The sequence below is a fragment of the Schistosoma haematobium genome, chromosome 2 (genome assembly GCF_000699445.3).
Source record: "Schistosoma haematobium chromosome 2, whole genome shotgun sequence".
Taxonomy (NCBI): Eukaryota; Metazoa; Platyhelminthes; class Trematoda; order Strigeidida; family Schistosomatidae; genus Schistosoma; species Schistosoma haematobium.
Window position 1 is genome coordinate 7,481,891 of NC_067197.1, and position 11,357 is coordinate 7,493,247.

The 11,357-nt window shown below is 35.2% G+C and overlaps 1 protein-coding gene across 1 annotated transcript in view; it reads right to left on the bottom strand.

Annotated features, from left to right (window-relative positions):
- MS3_00010734 (uncharacterized protein) overlaps positions 1-5,919 on the bottom strand; it is a gene marked incomplete at its 5' end in the record, with an annotated part of 31,881 nt that extends 25,962 nt beyond the window's left edge. The window contains 4 exons of the mRNA XM_051219128.1: positions 1,036-1,166; positions 3,192-3,231; positions 5,628-5,662; positions 5,706-5,919. Coding sequence (XP_051067376.1) covers positions 1,036-1,166; positions 3,192-3,231; positions 5,628-5,662; positions 5,706-5,919 — 420 coding nt within the window. The remainder of the gene's footprint in view (positions 1-1,035; positions 1,167-3,191; positions 3,232-5,627; positions 5,663-5,705) is intronic.
- Positions 5,920-11,357: the final 5,438 nt, after the last annotated feature.

Consider the following 11,357-nt stretch of genomic DNA (forward strand, 5'->3'; position numbering starts at 1 on the left):
TTTCATTTTCGATTGGTGATGCATTCTACTTATATCTGTCGACATCAGTAGCACACACCACAGTGCGACTCAAACATCAACTACAATTTATGAGAAAAAGAATAGTTTTGTACGGTAGAATAATTTATTCATGAATTCCAGGTTAAGATTTTGTAGTCTGACTGACTGTTTGTTGTTGTTATTCTTCTTCATAATAAGCTTCAATGTTTTCAGGTCCTATATATTTCGATTAGTGTTCTTCAACGACTAAATTAGTAGTCAACGTTTATGCATCCTAGTAGAGCCACTCCGAAAAAGAGTATATTTCACATCACAGACTAACCTAATTAAGTCGAAAACTGATGACCGTTTCGCTCCAGTATGGGGCTCTCCATTAGTGCATATCCACTACCTGGCAAAGTGTTTAGCTGAAGGATCTTCTGGTCTTACAACAAGTGTTTAACCTTTGTAGTTAGAATCTTAAACCATTGAATATTAACTCAGTGATTTAAAGGTGAAGTACCTGAAGTCAGATTTTAGGATTTCGAGTTCGACACACTATGATTGGGTCGTGGGTGTTCACTATTAAGGAATCTCATACTAGAACAAAACAACAGTTCAGTGTTTATTAACTTTCTGCAGTGGTTTAATTAAAGTAAATTCATTACATTAATAATAAAATTCAACAACCTCCTTCAGATTCCTATATAACTAATATTCTCAAATTATTTAATTTTGGGAATTTAACATTTTGAAGTGAAGTAAACTTAAAGATGGTGGCGAAGATTTGTAGCTCAGGTGGATGATTTTGATGGAGTTTTGTTCTTTGAGCTGGATGGTTTGGTCATGGAGCTTCCATCGTTCTTCTGAACGACATCATCATCACATACTTCAGGTAGATGATGTCGTTCAAAAGAACGATGAATGCTCCACGACCAAATCATCCATTTCACACAACGAAACTCCATCAAAAACTTAAAGATGATTTGTTTATATACCTTAACAATTAGCAAGAAAAAAAATCGATTAAACTAAATTGATTTGATTAAAACATACAATTTTCCGATATTGTAACTTTGGTAACATATAACAAATTGGCATAAAATTCTTAAGTATTTTCGGTATAAATGGTTCATTATCCATTATGTATTTAGTAGCATTTACTGTTGAAGTACAAAGTTCACAAACTAGAAATAAAAAAGGAATATTTATAAAAATGTTTTTAAGAGTTTATAAAAAAAATTAAAGTGACTATATGTCAGTCAGTCAGCTACAACGTAGGACCAGGCACATATGCATCGGTTGAAGTTGCCATACCTCATTAGCACAACTAGATGGACACCGGATTCATAAAAGTAGTTAATTCAGAGGTGATAATATATAAAAGAAATATTTCATGTAAGGATATAGTACAGGAGAAAAGAATTAGTTCGTAGAAAGAAAGAAATGAAGTGATTTTAATCTTATAGTTTAAGGGAAGACAGAGAGTGTATACACCGATGCCATTGTGATCGATTCTGAACCATGTCACCAAGAGTCTCCAACCATCGGTTACGAAAGTCACGCGAACCCCAATCAAGTAGTCTGCATCTACCAACATGGCTCAGACTAGAGGTTAGTGTCTTCAAGCACTGATGCGACGTTTTGGTTTGGCCGTCCCTAACTTTCTTCCAATCGTCTCCAACACTAGTCAGCATTGTGCGTCGTAGTAAACGGGGTTCTGGCATACGTAGCACTTGACTATTTGTCAAACTAGGTAACATTCAAATTGCTTAAACAAATAAAAATTAAACGCTTTTCTACTACTTATAAGTCAATAGATAATAACCAGAGTATTTTGTAAAATGTTACTTGATATAGTAACAGATTTTTTTAACTAATGATTTCAACAACATTTCAAGCTTTGTAAATTGAAGTAATCTTATTTAACTTGTGTTATAACTCTCAGTTTGCTTCGTCTGACACGAATTAGATGCTAATTTGAATTAGACAAATATCTACACTAGATACCCTCCCAGTGTGGATTTTACAGGACTTCAATACAGCTCAGATCAAGAACACGTGACTAGCCTGACTAGAACTAAAAACCTACAATAATCACAAGAATATTGAGGGTAAGAGAATATATAACTTATCTAGTGCCTGTCAGACTATCTACTAGTCTGAATTAACAAACAATCAGTAATTTTGGTCCAAACATCAACTCTACTTTTACAAACGTTCACTTATTTTCAAACTTAAGTTTAGTTAAGTGTTCGCGCGCAAGACCGATAGGTCCTGGATTCAAACCCCGCGGGAGGGATCGTAGATGCGCACTGCTGAGGAGTCCCATACTAGGACAAAATGGTCATCCATTGCTTCCAGGGATACCATGGTGGTCTAGCTTGACTTAACTCATGAATACAACTATTAGACCCTAGTTAACATGAAAACCTAAACAAAAGTAAATATAACAAATCTATAAATAATATCTTAATTTATATCTCTTAGTGAATTATTCAAGGAAAGTTAACACTAGATGAAAATCTTGTTCTAGATAAGAACATTATACAAGTATATAACCACAATCCTAAACAAAATCAAACACAAAATTGTTAGGTCTTATGTTAGGGGCAATATCTTTCGACCAATTAAATGAAATTTAGTTGTCCACTTCTATAACTTCAGTCAATTTATAACATAGAACTAACTTAGTGTTACTGTTTCACTCCGAATTCGATAGAATCAATCGGTTATCGCTTCCTACATGAGTTCCTTGTGATACCTTACGCGTATATATGATTACACAATCACAAATCAGAATACAAAATGTATCCAATAACTCTTGGTTTCTGATCGGCAGTAAATTAGATTGTGGAAAATGTTTTCTTTTTATGGAGGAACGTCATTCATTGAGTTCAATTATTACAGTAGTCTATCAACATTTCATTAATAAAGAAGTTTAATGAGTCAATCTGATTTAACATCTAATAACATCAAGGTATTTTTTCTTTCAGTCATTTGTATATTTGAATACTGTCAGGATTCTCTGAACACTTTCAAGCAAAAGTTGGTTCTTACACCTTAATTGACAATTATTTTCATTTAATGGAATCTTGATTATTACTTCAGACATTCAATAAGAAATTTTAATATAATTCCATATTCAATCTAACATGAAGTTAAAATAAGTAGATGATGACTGTAAAAATAGGCGATGAATTTATTCTTACGAAAATGACAGTCAGGTGGGTCCGTATTCAAGATGGACATCTAAAAGGAAAACAACAAAAAAAAGAATAAATTTTAACAAACTTATTGAGTTCCTTTACTTTCTCTGTCTTGATCCGATAACACAACTCAATTTTGTCTATTGCGCTACACTACTTATTAATAATCAGTAAATAATTGCATTTCTGAAATTTGTGTTATAGGAACAGAAAATTCAATGGAGGACAATTGCATTTCTAATATTTTTTGAGCACATGATATGATACATGTTTATTCGTATCAGAAGGGGTTTTGTGGAGATTGTAGTAATTTCAACAGTTGAGATCATGAATCAATTGAAGCTAGACCACCACTGAAAACCTGGAAGCACTGGATGGCCGTTTCGTCTTATTGTGTGACTCCTCAGCAGTGCTCACCCACGACCCCGCATCGTGGGGTTCGAACCCAGGACCTATCAGTCTCGCGTCAGGCGCTTAACCAACTAGACCAATAAGCCGGCACCCAACAAGGTTATTCGTTGTGTAATACATAAATTATTCATATTTACTGCATTGATCATTGTAATTACATTCCATCAACCTTGTAACAATTATTTCCAGTTTTTGTACGTTCCGCGAATCTTTATTTAAATGCAACAGTTTGCATATTTGTGTGCTCATAGCCCCGATCGTGATTGTTGATAGTCATTATTGATTGTGAACGAAACTTCTGGCTGTCATTTGCACTTCCTTGTTTGTAATTAGCTTTTATATTATCATTACAGGAACCCTTTTTCGTTTCAGGTATACAGATAGGTTAATCACGACAAATACTTTATGAGTTGAGATTCATGGACGATTCAAATATAATTTGTAATAATTTGAGACCTTTTTCCTTATGTTTTCGTCAAATAATGACGATACTATATGTAAAGGGTCATCAAGTGAAGGTAAATTTATTTAGACCTCTATGCACAACTTTATTTTTATCAAACTAATCAATTCGACTACGGAATACTAGAAGATTCGTCTACATTATGAAAAAAATGACGATTTTTCAATATGAATAATTTGAACGTACGTCAAACAGATGTACCTCAAGTGAAGACCGTTATCAGACAAGGGCGCTTACTCTACCCCTTTCTCTTCATTCTGGTGGTCGACTGGATTGTGAAAACCTCGACATCTGAGGAAAAACATGGCATACTATAGACAGCTCAGAACAAATTAGACGATTTGGACTTCGCAGATGACCTAGCCCTCCTATCGCATACACACGAAGAAATGCGGATAAAGACAGCCAGTGTAGAAGCAGTCTCTGCATCAGTAGGCCTCAACATACACAAAGGAAAACCAAGATCCTCAAATAGAACACAGAGAACACCAACCCATTCACACTTGGTAGCGAAACCCTGGAAGATGTGGATTCCTCGGAAGCATCATCGATGAAGAAGGAGGACCGGATGCAGATGTAAAGGTGAGGAATGGCAGATCAAGGGCTGCATTCCTACAACTGAACAACATATGGAAGTCAAAAAAACTGTCAACTAACATCAAAGTCACAATCTTCAATACGAACTTCAAGACTGTCCTACTTTACAGAGCTGACACTTCGAGAACTACTACAACCATCGTCAAGAAAGTACAAGCAATTATTAACATTTGTCTTCACAAGATACTCAACATCCATTGGCTGGATACCATCAGTAACAGCCTTCTTTGGGAGAGAACAAACCAGCTTCCAGTTGAGGAGGAAATTGGGAAAAGATGTTGTAAGTGTATAGAACATACATTGTAAAAATCAACAAACTGAACCACGAAGCAATCCCTAACTTGTAATCCTGAAGGAAAACGGAAAAGAGGAAGACAGAGGAACACACTGTGTCGAGGATTGAACGCAGACATTAAAAGAGTAGTAACTAGAAAGGATTGACCAGGACAGAGCTATTTGGAGAATCCTGGTTGACGACTGATTCTCTACGAGGAGTAACAGTCGTAATGAATTAATTAAGTGAGCAAATAATATCAACGCACGTGGACAGATGCGGACACACATTCGACTGGAAAAGTGTGGAAATCCTGAACAGAGGCAATTCCAAAAACACCAGAGAATTTTTAGAAGCTTGGCACTCAGGTCAATCACCAATCAACGAGCACATTGAAATCGACCCAGTTTATCAGCCAATCAGGAAAATTATGGACAAACATAGAACCAAAAAACATGCAATCAAAACAAAGAAGTAAACAATGACAGGTTTAAAGTCAACAAGAACCAGTCAAAATCGAGATCTACTAGACAAACTGTGAACCATATGTGAAGAAATTCGAACATTTCACTTGTACCTAAAGTTTGTGCTGATGATATTGTTCAGATAAACGATAAAAGCTTCACGACCAAACTATCCAGTTTAGAAAACATAAACTTCATCAAAATAACTAACATGAACACAGACAACTTACCTTAGCATATTCTTCACACTTTAAACTATTAATCTCTATTAACCAAATTACAAAAAAGTAAGTGACTAAAATGTTTACCATTCAATACAAAAAACATTAAGGTAGAGATTAATAACAACATTCTGTTTTTGTTGTTATCAATTATAATACTGATTCTGTCTAAGTGATATAATTTATAATCGAAATCAAACAAACAAACAAACAAATAAGCTGAAAACTTGTACATTGAACAATCTGGATGTAAATTCGATTGATGATCACATATGTAAGTACTAGTAAACAAGTATATCATTAAAGTTAATATTATAATGTGTAATACTTAAGGATTATAATTGGTTACCATAAGATATGAATACAATCAAGTCGGACTTCATCACTTAAAAAAGCCAACACTTCAGGAACAAAGAGTATTTCATGATCAATTTAGTATGAATGTGACTTAGTTTTGACTTGTCTCAAATTATTCTTATATCGGTAGGTTTTTTGTGGATATTATAGTTATTTTAATGGTTGAGATCATAAGTTATTTGAAGATAGAACACCATGGAAAACCTGGAAGCACTGGACGACCGTTTCGTTCTATCGTAGGACTCCTCAGCAGTGCTCATCTAGGATACCGCTTTGCGAGATTCGAACCTAGGACCTATCAGTCTCACACCCGAGCGCTTAACCACTAGACCGTTGAGCCGGTTGGCATTCAGCGGTGTCTAACTTCAACTAGTCCACGAAATTATTTTGAAAAATGAGTTGTGGTTTTCTTTTTTTTTAGATTTCATAAATAATATAACAGTAACGTAAACGGAAAAGAGGAAGGTCAAAGAGCACATTTCATCGATAAATAGGAGTAGATATAAAAAGGTTGAGTAACAACTGGAAAGAACAGGAAAGGATTGCCTAAGACAAGGTTGGATGGTGAGTGCTCGTGGGTGGACTATGCTCCTCCACGAGGAGTAACAAGCGTAATCAAAATAAAGTAAAATAAGAAAATAATTACTGTCTATAGCAATATACTACTATTATATGATGATAAAAACTGTAACCGAAATTATACTATTACTTGATTGCACAATCTGTCTACAGGTTATTCATAGACTGGATCATGACGTTATATCTCAGATTCACGACCGAATATAGAGAACCACAATATTGGATAAACAATACTTTATTCGATACAATTATAAGCACCTTAGATTCAATGAGTGCAGAGTAGAAATCGACAGTTTTATTTACTTATTTGAACACATAAATACTGGTAAAAAAGGGCATCAATTAGATATGCGCCACACAAGTCACTTGATTTCTGTATGGGCTAGGATACTGTCCGGGTGCTCAGATAGAAGCAGGTGGTTTTCTTGAGGGGCCACACCCGGAGCCTTCAAGCTAAAGTTCTGATCCACAAGGCAGTGGACCAACGTCAGGAAATTCATTCCCATGGTAGATGGTGACCAACAATAGGTTCATATGCCATTTGTTCCATCAGGATCGTGGGGCCAATTTGCACCATTAGATTGGAATCAGGGTTTTCCAACTCCCCTAGGTGGATTCTCCATATCCACGAAGCCATCTAAAGCGCCGGACATTCTCATTTCATCATCTCAATAGCGTGAACAACACCCCTGTTGCAGGAAGGCAGTGAATAGGACTTCCCTGGCAGTGGCTGTATACCCGTGGACATTTTAGAGCATTTCGAGAGGGAGAGCTGACTCCCCTCACCCTCGGCCGTGCCAGGGCATTTGGTGCAGAAACCGATAGTAACTAGGAAATTACAAAATTGAACAATCCGTAGTATGTCTTCCAGTTCTCACTCAATGATCAATAATATCTTTCTTTCTCTAGCCACATCGATAAAGTGTATGTTGACTATATCCTAAAAGTTCTACAACTTTATCTGCTTTTCCATATCTATCTACTTTATCCAACAACCTTAATCGTTTGACTTATCGTAGTCCTCCTTTGCCGAATATAATTAATCTGTCCAACTATAGTATATGAATAAATAACATTCTAAACCTTACATATTTTGTCTTAAGTACCTTTATGAAATTGATTACTCTAACTATTTCTAAATGATCTGTACAGTTATGAACATTCAGTTATTTATACCTTTACTGGAACCCTTTAACCCTATAGTACTGACTGATTTGACTGTTTGCCAAATCTTCACAGTAAGGCTTTTTTTCTTCAGTGAATGTAATCCATAATGTTCTCTGAGTTACTTAAACAGATGCATTATATTTACAATTTGCTAATTCATTGCATATACAGTAATGAATTATGTAATATTGCTATACTATTTATATAGTAATTTAACTAGAATTAAAATTATTTGGTTACATTCAAGTTTTGAATGTCTCAATCATAACTTGACTTGATCTAATAAAATATTCAACATTTTCAACGATTAGTATCATAAATCTTTTAGATGCCAGTTGTAAAATGCTTTAATTTCTAAGGTAATAATTCATTATAAACTGAAAACAACCAGAGAATGTTCCGAAACCAGCAATGATTGACTATCAGGACTCAGTAGCTAAGTAGATAACGTGATGGCGTTTGAAGCGAACGGTATTGTTTTCAAGTCCCCGAGTGAACACCAAATACCAACTTCCACTATGCGAATCATATATTTCAAACGTACTGTGTTTATATATCAAACAAACAGACCGCAACGCACCATAAAATAGGAACGTGGGAGGCAGTAGTTAATAAACTGAGCATAATTTAGGGACATTAAGTCGTACAATAATAAATTATAGGTCAAAATGAAGCTTATAATTAGAGGAATATAAATGTGCATAATGTAATTATTGAATAATTATACAATAAGAACATCTATAGAATATTAGTCCATTAATAGTCCTAGGAAGTTATCAGTAATTTAATCTTCACTAGGATATAACACTTTGAGCCATACATGTGTGAAGGTTAGTGATATAACTCAACTACTGAGGTTGAAGGAGATGAAATCTTATGCAAACCTTTGACCAATACAGTGGAAGATAGGTGATTTAACCAATAATTATCACTTTACTGAAATGGAGCTTAAGTTGTTAGACAGACAAGCAGTATTTCAAATACGTGTACGTGTACATGCTCAATGCATTCAATATGTTGACCATTCATTTAAACGCTTTAGAGATAACCTTCTAAGTAAAGTGATTGGTAATGGTTTGTTTAAATCTTATTTATCCATCAACTTGTAAACAACATACTGATCTTAGTTTCTTGTGAATCTATGTTTTGTAGATTATTCATTTACTACTTAAATCTTTTAGCAGTGATGAATTCTTGGTTTCTTCATTATTTCTTGTTCCATAAGTTTGTGTGACGACGGACCACAGGTGAACTCGAGGAAGCTGTAGGAGGCTCACAAGGAGCCGAAGATATTCCATCCAATCATTTTTCGGTAGGATATTCTAGAATTCCTACGTGTAGTTTCCTGATTGGACAAGGCTAATATGCCCTGTATGCGCATTGGTGGACTGTAATGATGATTTCGTTCTTACTGAAAACTATGAATACCTGACAATCTTTTACTATAATTGACACTGTTTGGAATAATAATCCTTTCATTAGTCTTCTGTCTTGTTATTGCGACTTGGAAGGGTTTTGGTGTTCTAGTGCTCAGTTATACACGGTATATCAAGAAAACGAACTTCAAGATATAACGGTTTGGATAAACTGATTTCGCCTTTAAAAATTCCCTTTGTTTAATATTCTCCAAATGTTTGATCTTTTTCAATTAATCCTCAGATAAAGATCGCTATACGGATGAGTTTTGGTTAGAAAAAAAGGTAAAGAATTATTTTATCTAGTGTATTTGATTTGAAGTTACGGGTTTCTGACCGTCTAGACAACCTACATATATGTATCTATAAATTACATAAGTAAATAAAACATTCAACTCTTTTTCCCAACCGTTACTGTCATATACTTTTTCAATTTATGAAGCTACACAACAGTTTTAATCAACATATTTTTCGAAATAAAAACTCTCCCAAACCATTTATCCATTAACTGTCCTTATTTAAATAAAACATTTGAACTTAGCAGTGGAATCTAGGATGCGCGTTTCATCCTATTTGGAACTCGTCAGCTGGATGTACCTGCATCTCAGAGTTGATGTTGACTCTGGAACTGGAACACAGTACCGTTTGCTTCAAATGCGATCGCGTTATCCAATAAGAGACTGATCACTTGCAGTCCTAAACATCAATGAGAAGGTTCGAATAAACAATATCAAGTGAATTTAAACTTCACCCAATTGCACAAGCAAGTGTCTATCAGGACTCAGTAGCTAAGTAGATAATACGGTGGTGTTTGAAACGAATGGTACTTGGTCCGAGTACCAGAGTGAACATCAACTCTGAGATGCAGGTACATCCAGCTGACGAGTCCCAAATAGGATGAAACACTCGTCCTGGATTCCACTGCTAGCCACTATCCATCTTTGCTTGTAGTGCTTGTAAATTAAGGTTATATCGAGACAATCCTCACAGTATGCACATCTGCCAATAAGAGATTGATCAATTGCAGTCCTAAACATCAATGGGAAAATTCAAGTAAACAATACTAAGTGAATTTACGTTTAAACGTATTTCCAATCAAAGCTACTTTAATGAATAATTTTTCTTGTTGGAAAACAAAAAAAAGCGACTTTAAAGTTTTCACATTAAGGAAATAAAATTTTTGGACTTTAGCCAAATGAACAATATCAGGAAGATGTCATGTTTTTTCTAAGTGAAAGGTAGATTCAATTATGTTTAATCGATTAATTCAAAAACTTTCTGACGTTTTATTCTCTTTGCAGATCATTAACTGATTTACATGGTCAAAGTGACCTGTGATTGATTAATGTGTGTGAAGACAGATATTACCTAGCTACATTATACATAGTCGACTATCTTATTTGGTAAGAATTTATTCCTTTAGTAATTCCTTTCTATTGAATACTCTGTATTATGTTGTAGTTAGCCCATTCAACTATTGTATTATTTATCTGCTCACTATAAGTGAAGATTTATTAGCCCCAATACACTATGACGACGACGAATCATAATAGTCTAAAATATATTGGTTTCTATATTGATTGTACACCCATTTTGAATAATAATTAGGATTAAATCACATACTCAGTTATAACCAATCACTTACTGAGCATAGTTCATGTCAAGTGAATGCAAGAATATCGTATATTATACAGAAGAAAGTATCATACTGGAAAAACAATCAAATAATCCACTTAATGATCCTCACATTGAATCAAAACGGATGTATTATTGAATAAAACTCATAATGAGTAAATCAATCGAAAATTGACTTTTCTTTCCAAGTAATGCACCGACACCAGTACGGACAAAGTTTGAAAAGCAATCCACATACGAAGTAGGATGTCCTGTGTTTGCCCGTGACTACAGACCAACCCATGGTCCATGGACGGAAGCGCGAGTGGTTAGAAGAGTTGGCCGAGTCATGTACGAAGTTGAGGTAGGCAGTGACAGTTGGCAACGCCATCGGAATCAGTTACGCCCGCCCATCAACAGAAGCAAATATTCTTCTTGACATCCTGCTAGACACATTCAACTTGCCGGCAACCCTATCACAAGAAAAACTTCAACAACAAGCTGAAACACGTCTCAGACGGTGGCCTCTCCGACAGCGGCGAGCAACAGTCAAGATGCAGGTCGACCCCAGGAAAGCACGCTATTAAAAAGGGGAGGAGTGTTACGG